This window comes from Astyanax mexicanus, chromosome 10 (genome assembly GCF_023375975.1).
Source record: "Astyanax mexicanus isolate ESR-SI-001 chromosome 10, AstMex3_surface, whole genome shotgun sequence".
NCBI lineage: Eukaryota > Metazoa > Chordata > Actinopteri > Characiformes > Acestrorhamphidae > Astyanax > Astyanax mexicanus.
This window is the reverse complement of record NC_064417.1, coordinates 29,146,177-29,167,406: the sequence shown is the minus strand read 5'-3', so window position 1 is coordinate 29,167,406 and position 21,230 is coordinate 29,146,177. Positions and strand designations below refer to the sequence as shown.

The 21,230-nt window shown below is 32.7% G+C and overlaps 1 protein-coding gene and 1 long non-coding RNA gene across 3 annotated transcripts in view; both read right to left on the bottom strand.

Annotated features, from left to right (window-relative positions):
* LOC125780491 (uncharacterized) overlaps nucleotides 1-20,877 on the bottom strand; it is a 56,849-nt gene extending 35,972 nt beyond the window's left edge. Inside the window, exons 1-2 of one of the 2 annotated variants that reach the window (XM_049484300.1) lie at nucleotides 20,803-20,877; nucleotides 20,353-20,706 (exon numbers count right to left, since the gene is read on the bottom strand). In XM_049484300.1, coding sequence (XP_049340257.1) covers nucleotides 20,353-20,706; nucleotides 20,803-20,845 — 397 coding nt within the window. In that variant the 5' untranslated portion in view covers nucleotides 20,846-20,877. The remainder of the gene's footprint in view (nucleotides 1-20,352; nucleotides 20,707-20,802) is intronic. The other variant, XM_049484301.1, reaches the window with a different exon arrangement.
* Nucleotides 12,688-17,571, bottom strand: LOC107197373 (uncharacterized). The gene is made up of 4 exons (XR_007440959.1): nucleotides 17,340-17,571; nucleotides 15,139-15,264; nucleotides 14,983-15,026; nucleotides 12,688-13,006 (listed from the first exon to the last, which is right to left on the bottom strand). It is a non-coding gene; the product is annotated as an uncharacterized LOC107197373 (long non-coding RNA).
* Nucleotides 20,878-21,230: the final 353 nt, after the last annotated feature.

The window sequence follows — 21,230 nt, the reverse complement described above, 5'->3', positions numbered from 1 at the left end:
ATATTTTCTTAAACTATGTACAACACTGTTCATTTGATTATAGATATATATATATTTCCCTTCTTGCTTAAACCACAATTCACAGAGACTAATCACAGGTAAATCACACCTGTTGAACACATTTGTGCCACAATATTATCATCATTATCTATCCATATATACATCTTCATTTCCCCAAAAACATTCTCTATCTAGTGGAGGTTTTAGGCTGTCTAATGGCTTTCTTAATGTTATATTATTCATAAAGTTGTTTTGACTAAAAGCGCCAAGATCATTTGTGAGTTTGCTAATTTGTTAATGCACCCCTGTTTATTCCTTAAAAGGTGCAGCAGTTTCGTCTAGACACCTGTAACTGCTTCACTGTTTAAGGTGTAATGAAAATGTACAATAATCTAACATTAGAGTGATTGTGTCAATATGCTCCAGCATTTAAGGTGGAACTGAAACTACGAGGTTCTTACCAACTTGAACGTAACTAATGCATTACTTTTTAAAGTGGAATGGAATAGTAGGAAACTTATTGGTGTGTTTAAGATTGTGATTAAGTATTTTTGCATGTTCACTGTGGTGCTGCAAAGCTTTTCATAGTGCTACATGAAAATATCAGCACTGTATTGTTTTACGATATTTTTTGTTGCTATACTGTACAGACTTTTTAATTAGTAGTTTACAAGTGAAACATAATGATGTCAGACAATGGTTGTGTTAAAACCCCGCCTACTAGGAGGCAGTATTGTACAGTATTTTGTGTAAAAATAAAGTAAACTTTACTTATTTAAAGCAAAAAAATACAGATACAGATAATTATTAGTGTACATGTAAATAATGAAGTCAGGCAGTTGTGTGTTCTGTTTAAACCACACTAACTAGGAAGCAGTATTTTTAAGCATTTTGAGTAAAAACTTTTCTAATTTAAAATGATTTAAAAAATGTGAAAGTGTGTTATCTCATGCAGTATATCGCCTTGCATACACTTCCACAATATATTGCGATATATTGAACCATAGGCAACCCCTGAATTGAGCTATATATTGTATGACTATATTTAAATATCTCTATATTCTATATTTTAAGGCTGTGGAGTCCTGTAAATATCTTCTTGTGATTGTGGTTCTATTATTAATTATTATTATTATTTGTTAATTAAACTATTATTTATTAAAGGTCTCCACCTCAAGAAAAACGATCACAGGTTGACCTGACTGCTGTTTCTGTCAGTTCACTATTGTGGATTGTTTTCACACTTTTCCTGTACTGAGAAACACTTTATTTTCATCTTCTGATTTGGGGCACTAACTGACACGACCTGTGACACCTAATGTGAAGTAAGTGGGGCCTTGGACACAGATGCCTTATTTTAAATTAAGGGGGCTGACAAAATATTAAGCAGATAGGGTGGTCGAGCTCTGCTTGGATTAAGCATGCTGCTTCTCCATCAGCAGTCAGAGTCTGAGAGAGTACAGCCATGCTCTCTCTGGGTGGGAACAGTAGGTGGCACCCTTTCCCTTTTTCAACCCCTTTGTAATGCTGGCCACCACAGGCATCTGTAAACTGGTCCTCAGAGTGCACTGGCTGCATCAGCCCTCACCCTCCTAGTGTTGGGGGTATTACTAGTAAATCATTTGCCTTCTAAACATGGAATAAATATAGAAAAAGACCCGAAAACACAATTTGCAGAGTCCAAATATATTTCTCTGTTTTCAATGAATTCACAAAATAATGTTTTTTTTTATCCTTTATATTTTTGCTGATAACTTGATGATTTCACTGTGGCCACATGGGGGAGCTGCAGCTACAACAACAAGGTGATGTAGAGGTATAATCTGAGGAAGGAGCCACTCTTGAGCACATTCAACAAATTCTACAATACATGTAAAACATGGTATTGTGTTAATAACTAAATTACATGCAATTCTGTATTATTATTATTATTATTATTATTATTATTATTATTATTATTATTATTATTATTATTATATGTCTAAACACAGTAAAACAAAGACATTTTAATTACCTTTACTCTAAAATATAAAGTTAGCTTGGTTTCATCACATATTTTTCACACAGTAAGAAGCACTGGATTATCAGGCACACTATAAATAAATGTCTATTTTTTGGTCTATTTTCAAACATAAAGCAAACTATATTATTAGGGGTATTTTATGTGATGCAGTAACTAGTAGTAGGAACGGTGTTGCCATGTTTTCCTTCTAAACTCTGGGTGGTGAGACCTGTAAGGCTAAGCTAAAGTAAGTAAATAAAACTGTAATTCTTTAAAAAAAAAAAAAAGATTTCAGAAGATTCAGACAAGTCGAACAACACTGGATTAAAATCTACACAGATTTAATTATTTTTATGTCACCCATTATGTTTTTTTTAGTATAGATAGATGAAGCTTTACTTCAGAAAGATCAGTTTTCATTGTCTGTTGTTGGAGTTGGTTCAGACTCGAGTTGGTGAAGAGTTTACACTACCAGATTCCTGTTTGATTTTCTGCAACTGAAGTCAGATGTGATTTTGAGGCTGAAAATCGAGTCTCAGCTCATCATTCACTTCAGAACTTTCACTCCGAATGTCCACTCCAACTGCAGACTAAAGTTAAATAAAACAGGCTCGCCACAACTGAAAATCAAGGTTTAAATCTGGCTAAAAGCCATTTACAGTAAATATAGCTTTAGCTGATGTATCAGAGCTGGGGATCCGGTGCTTTCCTCTAAGCTATGGAGTGAATTTTAAAATCAAAAGGAAAAATTGTATGTTGCAAAATATACAATATACTTTGTTACTTTATAACTTTTGCAGTTATTAAAAAAAATCAGTTTGGATTTTGTCAGTCATTGCTTTTATTTGTGTGTTTTTGTGAATTTTATGTGGATTTATTTATATATATTTTTTTCTGTTTTGGTTCTGGAATCTCTCGTTTGCTTCTGCTTCAGTTTTTTGCTTCTGAGTTTTGATGGGTGGGCGGGGCTTAGACGAAGGCATTCACCTTGAATTTCCATTGGTCAGCTGGTTCTGGATTGACTGCTGGTACCCTGAACCCTTGTCTGAGACTGACCACGCCCATCCCGCCAGTTTCAAGCCTTCTTCCAAACACAGGAGTGAACAGATTCCAGCGCACAACAGCAGCAGATACTTTTACAATTAAATTTCATACAAACGTTCTGTTTAATGTTATATTTATTCTCTAAATAAGTGTTTCACTCCATTGAAAAACTCACGTTAACAAGGTGTGCGAAATATTCATGCGCAATGTAGGTGACAAGCTCATTAACTAGTTCACTGACTAGGTAACTCACTAGTTCACTGACTAGATAACTCACTAGTTCACTGACTAGGTCATTGACTAGTTCACTGACTAGGTCATTGACTAGTTCACTGACTAGATAACTCACTAGTTCACTGACTAGGTAACTCACTAGTTCACTGACTAGGTCATTGACTAGTTCACTGACTAGGTCATTGACTAGTTCACTGACTAGGTAACTAGCTAGTAACATACAATTTTACCTTTTGATTCTTAAAAATTTGTGTGCTCAAAATTCACTCCGTACTAAGCGCCCAGGCTACCGAGTAATGCTGCATCAGTGACTGTCCAAAAAGTGGTCGAGTTTAATTTCACAAACTGTATCAGAGGAGGCATGTGCCCACGCGATTGATTTGGAATCATGATTTTTTTTTCAATGCAAATAAATTTTATTTACATTTAAATATTCTCGATAAAAACTTGCATATTAAGAAAAACAAGTGTGATTAATCACAGTTAATCATAAAATAATGTTGTGATTAATCAGATATTTTTTTCTAATCGATTGACACCACTAATTATTTTACAAATTGAACAAAATTTCCGCTTTACTTAAAGCCATTTTTCAATGGGTCTGTTCTAGTTGTTAACATGTTTTTGTACTCTTATCATCACTGTATAAGACTAGGGTTAAAATAAGAGTTAAAAGAAGTCAGGGGGTTTAGAGGAGGTTACAAACAGGTGAATGGAAAAGTAACTCATGACTGGTGAGAACCAATGAGGTGGATAAGCTGTGAGCCCATCTCACAGCTTCAGGCCTGTCAATCATTTCTTTCCGCTGTGTTGTTCAGAATATCAGTTGCTTCAAGTGCTTTAGTCATGAAGACGACTTCAGTCTGGATTCTCTGCAGTTTATGCATCTATATAAAGATATGTGAGTGTCTATTACAGAGAGAACAGAAAAACACATTAGTCTGACTATACCTCACACCACTAAAGATGATGAAGGGATTTATTACTGTGCAACCTCTGCATTAAAAATTATCAGCTTTTATAAAGGAACGTTTTTGGCTGTTACAGGTAAATATATGTATCTTTTTACATCAGTCAGTATGTGAATATCATGATTTTATATGTATTTACATTAATGAACAGAACATTGCAGTGTTAAGTGTCTTACATTTCTAGGTAAATTATAATTTATGTAGCTTATATTGGTGATTTATTAAAGCTGAAATAATATGGTTTTGTTGAAACCAGTAAAAAGTCTGAACAAAATTACTAAGCATCATTTTTTACAGTCCTGTGGTGTCCACGGATAAAAAATATTTATCTGCCTTTTTTATCAAAGAGTGATAATAAAGGTATTTTAATAAATAAAAAATGATCCACAATAGATCTCTTAGTCTAGATTAATTTCTTATTGGTCAAGTTAAAATTTATTAATTAATTAATTTAAATCACTATCTATTTATAGATCTATTAAGTATCACTATTTTATTCAACATAAGTTATAAAAACACTCCTTAAAAAAAAAAAAAAAAGAAAAAATATATAATTTTAGGCAATTTATAAAAATATAAAAATATTTTTATTACATTACCAAACTAATTTTATATTTTGATATTTTTTTTTATGAAAATATCCAAAAGTAATTATTTTTTAAATATGGGATGCAATGTAAATATATAACTGCATTTAGTAGTAAAAAACACAAAAAGTCAATTTAGGCCATTGCAATAATTTAATGGCAATTCTGTGCAAGAAGAATCTGAACTTATAAACTATATTTTAGTGAGATTTTCATACAATAGTTTGATTTAAAAGATTTTGGCTTATAAAGCAAAGAGTTTGGTTCATGTTTCAGGATAAGAGTAGAAAAAATAAGATATCTAAATAACATAAAATGTATTTTTATCATATCACCTTACTGACTTTATATTTTGTGAAGTTATCTTTTTAAATATGGGATGCAATGTACATTTTTACAAAAAATATGATTTAGTTTTATTTTATTATTTATACTTCTAGTAAATATAGAAATGTAGTATATTTATTTCTTTTAAGCTTTAAAGTCATATAAAGTAACAAAAATTTCCACAAATTAAAAAAACAGAAGATACCAATTATACATCAATGATTAATGTATCAATACTACATAAATACAGTTAATTATATCCTAAATATACAAATAAAAATCATCTAAGCATCTCTAATTCCAATCATTGTTTTAATAAACGTCAGTTCACCTACTGTGTCCATATTTTTTTTATTAACACATTATTGTACGGTTCTCTCTGAGATCAGATCAGCAGAACTGAGAGTGTTCTGGATCAGATCTGCTGCAGGATCATCCTTTCCTGAAATCATCTTCACTCATCACAACAGCAACAGCAGCAGCAGCCGTCAGTGTGAGATCAGCTCTTCTAAACACAGCAGTGTGTACAACTTCTCCCCCAACATCCCCAACAACCACCATGCTGCAACTTACTACTGCGCTGTGGAGACCTGTGGGAGGATCATCATCGGGAATGGAACAGCTGTGGCCACGGGTTAGTTTTAATAGGGATTTTATACAATATTTGGGCAGAACTGCAAACATTTTTGCCTACGTCAATATTTCCTTTTCTGTTTACAAAAAAGTAACATGATCAGTATTTCAACTTATTAAAAAAAAGGATATTGGAAACATCTTTCAAAAAGCAAATATATAAATATAATTAATATTTACAAGTTAACTTTAAAGTTATTTAAAGAGCGTAAATAAATTTTTTATTTTATTATATTTTCCATAAAAAAACACTGTGGTTAGTGTTCCATCTCCCTCGTAAGATGAGGCCTCACATGGGTTGATCTACGCCGTTTCCTGAAGCAACGGTTTTCTAGAATTTACAGACTGCCGCTCGAGTTTGTGTTCATGTCACTGTAATTATTAAAGTAGATTATATACATTCAATTTTTAATATTGGATTGAATCGGTTATAAAGTTCAAACAAAACATATTTTTCTCAGTTTTATTAACTGATAATGTGATTTTACAGAAACACATTCCTCTCTACTCATTGGAATGGGACTGGCACTGGGCTTGTGTGTTATCTGGAATATCACACTGTGCTGCTTTTGTGTGCGATGGAAAAATAGTTACTAACACTGTAGAGGTGAGTATATACACACACACACACAATTTGTATTTGATTTTTTTTTCTGTGATAATCTGACATCATTTCCATCTCTCAAGGTAATAAATCTCACCAGGATCTCACAAACACAGAGGGATTACAATTCCAGGTAGGCTAATCATGTTTAATGGAAAATATTATAAATATTTACTCACTCTACTCTTTTTAGAAATGCTGTGTGGGTTCTGCAGGTTTGCCCTTAAGGTTTAAAAGTTAAGAAGTTAAGAGTTATTAACTTTATTGTTGCAGTTACAAGCTTCCAGAATCCAAGGGTCAGGGTCAGTACTTAAATCATAAGCGTTTAGAATTCCAGTTTGGCCAAAAATGTTCAAATATTTTAAAACATTTCCAGATTTAGATTTTTTTTATTTTTTAGAGAAATTATTAAACTTTCTATCAATGTCTAAAATACCTTGGCACACATTCAATTACAAAAACTGTACAACTATAAATAATCTTTACCAACTGTTATTACATGGGTTGGTAGTGTGTCGCTACACATACTGTCCTCTCTTTTTTATTGTTGTGCAATATGCAAACTTTATATCAATTGGGGGAAAATAAAACATTTAATTCTGCATGCTCTGAAAATCCTACACATTTCATTGTTGCACAATCCTAAGCATCAATAACTTCAGGTTGGCCAGCAGTTTTCAATAAATACAAATGTTTTTGTGTGTGTTTAATTGAGTTACATAGTTCAGCTGGTCTACACACATGACCAAACTGACCAAGGTAAATAACCAGTATAGGTTATATTTTTACCTGGATGACCAGCTTTCAACCGCCTTAACCATCAAAGATCAGTTGGTCTCAAGCTAGATTTTTATCTGGGTTAAAAAGATATATTGAGGTTTAGCATGAGTGAACTTTGGTTGCCAGGCTGCCATTGCAAACAAGAGGGTGTTCTTAATGACTTGCCTGGTTAAATACAAATAATAATAATAATAATAATAATAATAATAATAATAATAATAATAATAATAATAATAATAACAATAATAATAATCATAATAAAAATAATAATAAAATATGATGACCACAGGAGGAACATACACATATAAGGATTTGTGATTTTGTTACAGGAACCTGGTGATGATGTAGAGCTGAATTATGCTGCTTTGAACTTCGCTGAGAAAAAATCTAAAAGAAAAAGGAAGAACAAAAAAGCGGACGTCCTCAGAATAGTGTATACTCTGAAGTGAGATACACCAGTCAGACATGAATCCACACTCACTGTGTTTAAAAATAATGGAGCTAATGTGATTGGTTACTGAACCAGCAAATCATTATCACATTTATTTCATCAATAAGCTGAATCTTTTAATTAATACAATATTTTCAGGAAACATTTTTCAATAATGGTACATCTATAAACAGAACGTCTCAACTAACTATTAATTGACACTATTATTAATCATTACAACATTTTGAACTAATGCTTTATTTCATTATTATTTACAGTATTTTTAAAAATAAACATTTAATAATGTATCAACTAAAGTTACAATAATAATTAGTTAAAGAAAAATACTTAACCATTTAACAAAGTTTTTACTGTACTAAGTACTGTTGTTTGTAACACTTATTGTAAGGTGTTAAATAACCCCTATTGAGAGAAATTGGGTATTTATTCTTGTGCTTAATTCGGTGCTTAATTTATTCTTATATTTCACCATTTACTAAAACATCTAACTAACTATAGTTTAAAAAAAACAGTAATTAAAATAATAGGCAATAAATACAGCATACAGCTCTATCTATCAGTGTCAATTACTGTGGATCTCTTTAATCAATTTACTTTTTTTATTTTTTCGACTTGAAGCTTTGTTGTAACTTGGTAAATATTTTCCATTATGTTTATTTTTTTGTATATAATATTCAAATAAAGTAATTAAATACAATAAACTGAAGCTTTAGTTTCTTGAACAATGTGGGTGGGGTTAACGTCTGGCCTTACTGGAGCTCCTCCTTCTACCAATAACTTGTTTGTGTATACAGTAGAATTTAATTTATTTCATCATTTTTATTCACAACCAGACCTGATTATTGCCAGACCTGTAGAATCAACAAATCACTTAAATAGAACCTGTCTGACATGAAGCAGCTAAAAGATCTCAAAAAGCAACACATTATGCCCTGATCTGAAGAAATTTACCAACAGATGAGAAAACAAAGTCTTTGACCATCTATCAGCTTTAAGGTTCAGAAGACCACAGTGAGAGCTGTTTTTCACAAATGGAGAAAACATGGGACCAGGATTTTGGGTAAATATTTTTTGGACTGACAAAAGTGGAACTTTTTGGAAGGAGTCCCGTTACATCTGGCGTAAAACTAACACATCATTTCAGAAAAAGAACATCATACTGAAAGTAAAACATGGTGGTGGTAGTGTGATGGTCTGAGGCTGTTTTGCTTCTTTCTGGGCCTGGACAACTTGCTGTAATAGATGGAACCAGCCATCAGATTGGGACCTCAAGATCAGGCGTACTTGGGTTCTGCAGCAGGACAATGATCCAAAGCACACAAACAAGTCCCCCTTTAAATGTCTTACAAAAGTACAAAAAAAAAATACAAACGTTTTGTTTGAAACACAAAAGAAATCTGTAGGGAGAAAATAATTTTTCACCTTGGCACCATGCTTAATGTCAGGCCTGATGTGTGGAAAAGCAGAACTGGGTTTTCTGGAATGATGGAACTCAATCCATTATTTTTAAATGCATTGAGTTGGGGAGTTGGAGATTCTCACAGCAATACTACAATATCTATGTGTCCAGTAATTTTGTCTGAACAGTTTAAAGCAAGTGCATCATGTCAGTGGGCACCTTTGCTTCTGACTGAGGCCTTTTGTGGTTTTTGCAGTGTTGCTGGTTTACACATACTGCCGCTGAAGTGTTTTTGATGCTGTGTTTGTGCAGACCGCTCTGACCACCCTGATCGAGCTTCTGAGATAAAACAGCCTCCCTCCCACTCATCAAAGTTTCCACAGGATGCTCAGTTATTTCTGGCCAGGGTGAACCACAGCATCGCTTCTTCAGACCAAGTTTACAAAAGCAGAAGTGCACTGTACAAATCTGCAGAGTTTTAAAATATGTGTGCAAAATAAAATCAGCTCTCTGACTTTTACCCACATCTCAATCAGTTCACTTCTGCTTTCACCAGAAAAGAAGAAGAACAGATCAGAAGTGGCTTTTGTTGAAATTGAATGTTATTCCTGTGAGACTCTACAAAGACAGTCCTAACACACTGTAATGCATTCATAATGCATTCAAATATGGGATGCGTTTCCCAAAAGTTTTTTACCTGCCATTTTACCTAAAAAACTTCAGGTGCGGAAAAAAAGTTCCTTTAAAGAAATTAAAGACATTCTGGATCTGCGCACAAAAAGCACAGTGTTTCCAATATAATCATCAGTGGCACTGAAAAAAAGTCAATAATGGATGTATTTTTCATTTTCTTTTTCCATTTACACTACATCAACACCAACAAAAATAAAATCTTCAGCTTGAGTGTGACACTGTAATGTTTCTTAGTTCAGTTATAAGCATTAATGTTGTGTAATATTTTAATCCATGGTAGTTTTATATTTTTAATCTTTGGTTCAACGTCAGCACGGCCATTTTGACATTGTATTATTTACACAATAAACTACCTGTTTAAGTAGATGTTTAACATTTATTATATTACATTGGATTTTAGTTTATTAATTAATAATACAAAGCACAAAATGTTTACATGATATATGTTATTGTAATGTATGTATATGTATACATGAACTGAATTTCTATATCCTCTATCCATATCAGCTACTCAACACCATTTAATGATCTTTATAAACCGTATTTAGAGATCATAGAAATATCATTATATGGTGTTATTTATTCTCTTTATAATTGTAAATAAATTCTTCAGATTTTAGAGAACATTACCTAAGTTTGGGATTAAAATATATAATACCATGAGGTGATAATTAACACATGTTTATTTCTAGTTATACAGTAAATCCACTGACTGGTGTGTTTTTTATTTGCTTTTTTTTTTTGAGCTTTTTAGAGATATTCTCTATTTTAAACTAACATGATATGGTTATGTAAAAAAAAGAACTTTAAATAAATTAAAACACTATAAAGTATCTTCTGAACAAATATTAATTTATTAAATATAAACTTGATCTAAATGAATCACAAATCAAAATATTTACATTCTATATTTAGAAACAATAACATGAAATTAAATTTAGAGCACAATAACATGAAATTAAAACAAAAAACAAACCTAATATCACAAAAAAATGAACAATTTGATTTGAAAATGATTTTCCACAAATAAAGTTTCAATAGAAAAAAATTAATTTCAGTAGAAACTGCTTGGAATTGAATTACGCAGTTCATTTATAAATTCTACCTGTTGACATGCTGCTTAAATTTAAATCTATATAAAGCTTAAATGATGTTCATTCATGATATTCATAAGTCAAACATCTCCTGGAGTTAATGAACACATGGCTATTTACAGGCCAAACAGAAAAAGAAAATACAATAAAAATGCCACATAAAACAAATCTGGAAAATAAAATAAAAATAATACATTTATATTCAAACACAATATGTGCACCTGCATGTAAATATGGTAATAGATTTACTCTTAATACTGTACTGTTTTTATTTATTCTATTTCATATATGTTGGTCTGTCTAATATCTATATATCTACAGTACAGGCCAAAAGTTTGGACACACCTTCTCATTCAATGCAATTTCTTTATTTTCATGACTATTTACATTGTAGATTCTCACTGAAGGCATCAAAACTATGAATGAACACATGTGGAGTTTTGTACTTAACAAAAAATGACCTGGGGTGGGTTTCCCAAAAACTATCAACCTTAGCAAATAACGAACAAACTAACGAATGACGTGAGTAAAGAACGAGCCAGTTCTGCGAGTGTTTCCCAAAGAGCTTCGCAAAGCGAAAATTAACGAAAGAGGTTAAAGAACGTCTTTGTTGACTCCTCCCCCGAAACAGCGCACTCAATCGATCCACAAATATCGATTCAACACTGCCAATATGCAGGGAGAGGGTGGGCTGGAGTCTATACTGAAGGCAGTATATACCCTGGACAGGCCGCCAATCCGTCGCAGACACACAGACACATCCACTTACACACTCACACCTCATCCAATTAGCCTGAACATGCCATCTTTGGGGAAATAATATAATATAATATAATATAATATAATATAATATAATAATAATTATATAATAATATAATTGATTATAATTAATAGTAATATAATATAATTGGTTCAACCACGGAAATACTCATTTTTCTCCCACAAAATTGGCGGTCCCTGGTGTTTAAGGTGCCGAACTGCAGGTCGAGATCCCTTAAAGAAGCTCTCTAAGGCTGCGTCCAGAAACTTTTGCTACTCCTCCTCTCCTACTCCTCCTTTCCTACTCCTCCTCTCCTACCCCGGAAGAAGGTGGAGGAATCGAGGAGAGGAGAGGAGGAGGAGGAACGGAGGGAAGGAGCTGTAATTGGGGAAATGGGACAGCTGATCCCTTTTAGATAGGATGTTGACTACCGATGAACTGAGCCAATCACAACGCTCACTTTCAGCACGTTTCAGAACATTACTATCACACACAGCTAAAAATTCAGATATTCCAATAAAATCCTGTTTACTCCCAGCCGCATCTCTGACCAGTGACTCTGGCAGCCCTGTCTGACCTCAGCCTTATGAGGGTTTCAGTTCCTCATCAGTCCCTAAGTTAAAATAAATAAGTAAATAAATGAATTAATTAAAATTATATATATATATATATTATAAATAATATATGTTTTTATATGTATAACATGATACACATAGGGTCATAAATATAGTTTTACTGAGCATACAGTTTATCTAAACTATAAATTATATTACTGCTTTACTGGCTGTTTAATTTGATAAGGAACCTAGTTAATTAATATGTTTATGACGTATATTTGGGCGTTGCCTTCCCCATTTTCGTGCTCTGTGGGCGTGGATGCAGTGATGTCATTGGAAAATCCTTAAAAGTCTTCCGGAGTAGGATACACTGATGTAACCTCCGTTGGAAGCCTACTACAGGTGGATTTTAAGCGGCTTCTTTCGTCTCCTACGGTATTCGGACAGGAGGCAAGATGGCGTCACGAAATCAGTTTCCGGGTCACGGAGGAGAGGAGGAGGATCGGTAGGAAAAAGGAGACACTTTTGGGGTTTCTGGACGCAGCCTAAGAATAAAGACTGGTTCAGGTTACTCGTTAATCTGCGAGCGAGTTTACGTAGTACTTTAGTTACGCATGGGTTTGGGAAACACTCTTTAATTAATGATCAATCTTAAGTACGAGTTAACGAAGTTCTATCTTTTTTGTCTGTCTGTAAAGACTGTAATACTTAGCTCTAGTAGATCTAATGTTTTGGACGGTGAGTGGTGGATCTGACTTGAGAGTAGACCAGTTCCTCCGGTTCCTCTCTCCTCCGTCTCTCTTCTCGTTTAGGTTTCTTCTCTTTAAACTGAACTGAAGCGTAATTCAGACTATCAGCATTCTGGTCCTGCTGAGAGAGACATGTACAATTTCAGGATTTGATCCCTTAGCACAAAGCAGAGATTATGTAAAATTATCTTCTTTTTTTTAAACAAAATATAAATCTGAAATTCCTAACATTGTGTTCACACTCCATAATAAATGGGCAACAGAAATGTTTAAATTTAAAGCTGAAATACTTTTACATCCACTTCTATTGAAAGGTATTATACATTTTTTTGTATCGATTGTATAGTTCTTTCTAAGATTTTTTGCAGATATTTTGGAGATACATTTAAATAAGCCCAGTGAAAGTCAGCATTCAATTTCAAGCCCTCACACTATAATAAAACATTGGATATTTAACCGGTGTCAGCAGGATTACTGCATTGATGGCTTAATTAGTGCAGCATCAGTATTTTCTAGAAGGTGGATTAATTTATTGTGAAACAGTTTGATTCTGATTAATAATTACATTCAGTGTTCAACAAAAATACAGCTCTGATAACAAACCAGGGGTGCGTTTTAAGAAAGCGGCATGTGCAGCCAACCACCAGCAGAGGGCCTAGACACTGCAATGGAAGAGCTGGTGGATCTGGGGCAAAAAACACCAAGTCCCAGAATCCTCAGCAGTAATTAGTGCAAATTAGGCTCAGCTGTGAACACTGCTTAAAAACCCCAGCCAAACCTCAGTTCACCTTCACACCTTTGTAGAGGGGTGACCGGTAACAGTGGGTAAAGAAAAAAAGAGATTAGAAAGAAAAGAATCTTAAAAGAAGCCACACACACACAAAACAAAGAAGAAGAAAGATCTCAAAAGATACAAAGGCTCACAAAAGAAAGAGATCTCAAAAGAAGCCACAATAAAAGAGAAAAAGATCTTAAAACAAACAAAGTCTCATAAAAAAGATCTTAAAAGAAGCCACAAAAAAGAGAGAAGATCTCAAAACAAACAAAGGCTCTCAAAAAAGAGGAAAATAGATCTTAAAAGAATTCACAAAAAGAGAGAGAAAAGATCTCATTGTTTTTCTAAGTTTTGAATTTCAAAAAGCCTTTCCTAAGTTTCTTTGTTAATTTGATTCAATTTCCTTTGTTTGGGCCATGCCATGTGGCAGGCCCTTTGTTTTTTCCTCTAAGTAGTGCAGTGGTAGCACACCCGTCTGCAGTCCCAAAGGTTGGGTGTTCAAATTCCGGTTCAAACACTCCCTTCCAGATACTATCTACACACGCAGATATACATGTAATAATATATATATATATATATATATATATATATATATATATATATTTTTTTTTTTTTTTTTTTTTTTTTTGCAGTTTGCAGTTTGCAGTTTGCATGCATTTTCCAAAAGCGATAAGTCTTAGTGAATAACAAGCAAACTTACGCATGATGCGAGAAAAGAACAAGCCAGTTCTGTGAGTTATTTAATGATCAGTCTTAATTACCAATTAACAAAGTGTTGCAAAGCTATTAAATCTATGATTTTAATGCGCAGTTAGACTATAAGCAACAGACAAGTGATTTCATTAGTTTGTAATCTAATATAATATAATATAATATAATATAATATAATATAATATAATATAATATAATATAATATAATATATAAGCAACCACAGAAATAATAATGATTATTGATATGTAAACTGTAATTTTCTTCCTCATCTCTGGTGTTTAAGGTGCTGAAATGCAAGCAGAAGCCACTTAAGTAAGATAATAAAGCTTGAATAAGCAGTAAATACATAATTTACAAATGTCTAATTAAAGCTTTATTGAGCAAAGAACAATATGTTAATAAGCCCCTAATTTGTGTTCCTTTAAAAAGTGTTACCATTTATAACTCCTCGATATGCTAATTACACATGGCAATGCAATTTGCTTATTTATTCATTATCATCATCATTTATATTTTTCAATTAATTCCACACCTTTTCAGCTACACTTTAAAAATTTAACTAAGCTTCTAATCAGTATTATTTCATAATTACAGATTATATGAAGAGTACCTGACTGAAAGCGTTCTCCACCACAGCGCCCGGCTGAAGTTTCCCTGTAGAGCAGAAAGAAGATAAAGACAGTGAAGGAATATTATTTCAGATACAGTATGTCTGATTTAAGTAAATCTAATCTACTGTAGTTATTGTATTATAAGTGATTCTTACCAGCACATGGCCCAGTTCTCTTCAGCTTCAAAATGATGATGGCCTGAGCACAGATTACAACCACACACACTCCTGAAAACACCCCGAGAGCGACTACCAGTACACGTGTAGAACTGTCCCACTGTTCTGTGATAGAACATACATCACAGTAACAGTCAGCATGAACTTCAGATTTTACCTCAAAATAAAGTTACGATTGTACATATAGTGTCACATCCACTGTTCACTAATCACTACCCACATTTGTGCATAATATATAAAAAAAAACTAAGATTTTTTTTTGCTCATTGTTCTGTTTTTGCAGTTCATATCAAATTGTTACTTTATTCTTTTTGATCCACGTGTTCTGTGAAATCTGTCCTCATTATTAAATCCTTACTTTTTATCATCGTTAAACCTTTATTAACTTTTACATCAACAATAAATAGAGTAGAAAATAAAGCATAAATGACCTGCTTGTGCACCTTCACAGCGTGAACGAGCAGGTCAGCTTCCTCTGCTGAGAATTGCAGAGGCTCTGCGCCATTAAAATAGCAATCCACCTGAGCGCTCACCAGGGCTCACCTATAGATTACTTAAATAAGACACATAGTGATTTTAGGTTAAACTTAATATTTACAGCTACAAACAAATCTTGCTGTTTTACTTCCTCACACACTTCAACAGGGTGCCAGGGTTACGGACAGGGTTGCCAAGTCCAACAGAAATATCCAGCCCAAAGTCAGTCTTAAACCCACCATTTAGAATCTTAAACAAGCTTAAAGTATCTGTCTGTCACACATGAAAAATGGGAAAATATCTGAGTGTATGACTTAGTATTTTGTTTATAAGGGATTTATTATGAGTATTTCTTTTTATTTAATAATCATTAGTAGTATATTCCAGAGTAGAACATTTAATAGGAATATAATTAGAAAAAAACCTTTTATTTACACATTTTTGTTCTTGACCCATTTTTTTCACCTTGTGATTTCTGTTTACAATGTGATTTCTTTCTCTCTCTCTCTCTCTCTCTCTCTCTCTCTCTCTCTCTCTCTCTCTCTCTCTCGCTGTCTCTTATGAATAAATGAATGAATGAATTAATTGTAATCAATCCTTTCATATTTAAGTGTCAATTTCTACATGTTTGTCCGCCGTGTTGACATCCAAGGCAACGCCCTTTTTTTTTTTTTTTTTTTTTTTGGCACCCGCAGTAATTTTTTTTAAGTAGCCCAAAAAAAAACACCCCCTAATTTTTTTACCCGTGACTGGATTTTCAAACCAGCCCAATTTGGTGGGAAAACCACAAACCTGGCAACTCTGGTTAAAGACTGTATTAGCACGGCCTCTAGTATATGACCATTTTATAGAATGTGGAGCAAAAATTACATAAAGTGTACAGAAAAAAATAGCATCACTGACAACGTTAATTTACTTTGTCTTTTACTATCCAATACAGTTTCTCCTATTGTAAGGAAACATGTAGGGCACAACATCACACTACACATTTCACAGGTGGGGCACTTCTTTACTAGAGGGGCACCACACTGGTAACCGTATCATGCTTTCAAACACACGTTCCATGAACACATTCCAATTTTCCAATTTTATCTACTGGATAGAGCATGCTATGGGACACTGTCTCATAGACAGTAGAAAACACTTCATAACTGCACCATTTTTCATTTGAGAAACAGAAAGACACTCACTTATTCAGATACACTATCAAATTATTCATGCTCTCAGGACATAATCATAATTTATTACAGAAAGGGGCAGCCTAGTAGAGGCTTAATCACTTTTTTCCCCACAAACAGAGCAGCAATTACAAAACTTTGTCTTGTTTTACCCCTATAGAGGGTACTTTAGAGCATGGAGGCACTAGGGCAGAGGCTTTTGTGCTAGACCACATTCAACCTAATCCCCAACCCAAACCTCATCTCTCCTTTGTGTCTGCCTGTAATCATCACAGACAATTAAACTTTTTCTTAGTTATTGACAGAATTTGAAGTTTTTATAAATGTGTTGTTTAGAAGCAACAATATCATATACTGATTTTACTATTTCACTTATTTCAGTTGCAAAACCATCATTTGCTTCATAAAAGACCGCTATCACTTTGATCTCCTGAGTCACTGCTTAGGCTTAGAATTACCTACAACTGTCCTCACTAATAGTGAGTAAGTGAATGTGTGTGTGCTTATTTAGTAGTAAAATCTTACTTATTTCTACTGCTGTCCCGTTTCCAACGATGATCCTTCCACAGGTCTCCACAGTGCAGTAGTAAGTTGCAGCATGGTGGTTGTTGGGGATGTTGGGGGAGAAGTTGTACACTCTGCTGTGTTTAGAAGAGCTGATCTCACACTGACGGCTGCTGCTGCTGCTGTTGTTGTGATGAGTGAAGATGATTTCAGGAAAGGATGATCCTGCAGCAGATCTGATCCAGAACACTCTCAGTTCTGCTGACCTGATCTCAGAGAGAACCGTACACTGAAGATTCACTGCTTCTCCTGGAGGAACCGACTGCAGTGCTGGAGTCTGGAGAACTGAGATGTTGAACTGTGAATCATCTGGATAATACATAATATAGAGGGTCAATGTGCATGTGTGAACTTTCTAAAATAAAATAATGTGTTAATAAAAAAAATATGGACACAGTAGGTGAACTGACGTTTATTAAAACAATGATTGGAATTAGAGATGCTTAGATGATTTTTATTTGTATATTTAGGATATAATTAACTATATTTATGTAGTATTGATACATTAATCATTGATGTATAATTGGTATCTTCTGTTTTTTTAATTTGTGGAATTTTTTGTTACTTTATATGACTTTAAAGCTTAAAAGAAATAAATACACTACATTTCTATATTTACTAGAAGTATAAATAATAAAATAAAACTAAATAATATTTTTTGTAAAAATGTACATTGCATCCCATATTTAAAAAGATAACTTCACAAAATATAAAGTCAGTAAGGTGATATAATAAAAATACATTTTTTGTTATTTAGATATCTTATTTTTTCTACTCTTATCCTGAAACATGAACCGAACTCTTTGCTTTATAAGCCAAAATCTTTTAAATCAAACTATTGTATGAAAATCTCACTAAAATATATTTTATAAGTTCAGATTCTTCTTGCACAGAATTGCCATTAAATTATTGCAATGGCCTAAACTGACTTTTTGTGTTTTTTACTACTAAATATAGTTATATATTTACATTGCATCCCATATTAAAAAAAAATAACTTTCGGATATTTTCATAAAAAAAAAAACATTATCAAAATATAAAATTACTTTGGTAATGTAATAAAAATATTTTTATATTTTTATAAATTGCCTAAAATTATATATTTTTTCTTTTGTTTTTTTTTAAGGAGTGTTTTTATAACTTATGTTGAATAAAATAGTGATATATTACATACTTAATAGATCTATAAATAGATAGTGATTTAAATTAATTAATTAATAAATTTTAACTTGACCAATAAGAAATTAATCTAGACTAAGAGATCTATTGTGGATCATTTTTTATTTATTAAAATACCTTTATTATCACTCTTTGATAAAAAAGGCAGATAAATATTTTTTATCTGTGGACACCACAGGACTGTAAAAAATGATGCTTAGTAATTTTGTTCAGACTTTTTACTGGTTTCAACAAAACCATATATTTCAGCTTTAATAAATCACCAATATAAGCTACATAAATTATAATTCACCTAGAAATGTAAGACACTTAACACTGCAATGTTCTGAAGGATCTGGTTAGTAAAACATAGACAGTCTAAGATTTTTTTTACCTTCCGATTGCGATGAAACTGTTAACGGTACTGTATGTGCTACAGCATTACTGATAGAATTTAGGATAATTTTGTGATTATGATTAACTCTTCTATTATGTTATGTTTAAGGGATATATTAGTTATAAGTTTTTTTTTTTAAATGATCAAAATTCACATTGTATGTTTCTTGTTTTATTGATATGATAGTGGAAAAAAATAAGATATAAGGTATATAAAAAATTTGTCCATATAATGAGTTTTACTATATAATACAATACATATATAATAATTTAATTTGTGATTTTGCTATTGTGATATATTCATTTTATTCATAAACTATGTATAGAGTATATGGGGTTTGCCACTTCAAACATAAAGCTATTTTGCAAACATAAATGTTCAAAGGATTTCTATATCTAGAATTAATAGAAATTATTAACTGGCCGTAATACTATTTCTTCTACAATATCTTGTTTGCTCTAATGTATCCTGATGTTGTTCTTTTTGGTTGATGCTCTTTAATACATGGCTGTATTAAGTATATTAAAAATAATGTTGAGCTTTGAGTTTCTGAGGTGAACAGTAAGGTTATTTGTAGCACTGTGATCTGGTACAATATTGAGAATGTATATAAATCAGTGATTCCGTTTTCTAATGGTGGTGTCAGTGCAGATGCAGAGTCTGAGTAAACTAAGAAATTCTTAACACTCGTTTATAACTCTGAAGACTAAGAAGGCTTTTGCATAACAGACCTAAAATTGATGTTCTTAAAATTACATTGTTCTTAACCCTCCTGTTATGGTACGTGTCAAATTGACCCGTTTAAAGTTTAAAGATCTAGGAAAAATTGCAAAAAAAAAAAATTTTTTTTAAGTATGAAATATTTCTGTTGGCCTAATTATGATATAAAAATGGTTTAATTTTACATATTTGCAACCACTAAAAAAACTAAAACTAAAAAACTAAAAAAAACTAAAACTAAATTGCTATGTTAAGTTAATTTAAGGTAACTATTGAGTTTTATAAGAAAAACGATTGAATTATACTGATTGAACCATTACCTGTTAGAGGTAAGGAACACCATTGCACTAAATATTGATAGAATAATTGGTAATGGAGTTAGTAATGAAATATTAACACTGCTTGTAAGTATTTTTTTTGTTTGTTTGTTTTAGACATCTTTTGGATAATTAAACATGCACTGGGTCAAAATGACCCGGGGACACCGTTGCTGTTTCTGACAAATGAACATAACGGGAGGGTTAAAGTCGTTTGTAATTGCTAAGATCATTTGCTATCGAGAAATGTGCCCCTGATCCTTACAATAGAACATAACAGAAGAGTCAAGAATAATAAACTTAAGAATAAAATAATGTTTAAACTTTTAGACAATTTTCTGTGGATAGAATACTGAAGCAAAATTAAAAACAGTGTATTTACCTGACACAGCTAAGAAAGTTCCAGTAGAAAAGTTCACAGAATTCTCGCTAATCGATCCACAGAAGTACATTCCTTCATCTTGTTTCTGAACCTGTTTAATACTGAGAGAAACCCAACTGCCAACTTCCTTCAACTGAAATCCTGATTTTGAGCCATTAAACGGATTTAGAAGTGAAGCGTTCTTTTCACCGAGCTTATATCCCACTTCCTGTGGTTTGTGCTCCAGTCTGTGCTTAAACCAGTATGCAGTTTTAGACTTATCTATAAGTGCAGATGTGCAGTTTAGAGTAACCGATTCTCCAACTTCAACTGAGACAATCGACGGTTCTGTATTTCCTACAGTTTCAGCAGAACCTGAAACATCAAATACAATTACATTAAATTTCAGTTAAAAGTAAATCAATAATGAACAATAACTGGAAAAAGTTCTGCTGAAGGTTTATCACTTACATATTTCATAGAGAATCAAGAATATAATCCCAGCTCGAGCCATCCTCAACAATAACAACCGCTATAACCTGGTGAAAAAGTCTTAAAGGAAGCGAGAGAGCTGAAATAGTCTGGTGAGCACATGGAACAAACCTCATTGGCTGATAAAAGTCACAGGGTTCTTTCTTTCTGCTTCATTTGAATGACCACAAGAAGCTGCTGCATCTCTTAAATAGCATTTTTTTTCCTCATGAATAGTTTTAGTTCCTGATAAACTGAGCCACAGTCCAGCATGCAATAACTAAGTAACTGAAACTGAAGTTTCTGTAGTAATATCTCTCTAGAAAAGAAAAAAAGTGATAAAATTGAGCAAAATTTAAGTTAAAACAACAATGTAAGGTAAAAGAATGTAATGTAATGTAAAATAATATTTAAGCAATTAAACTTCC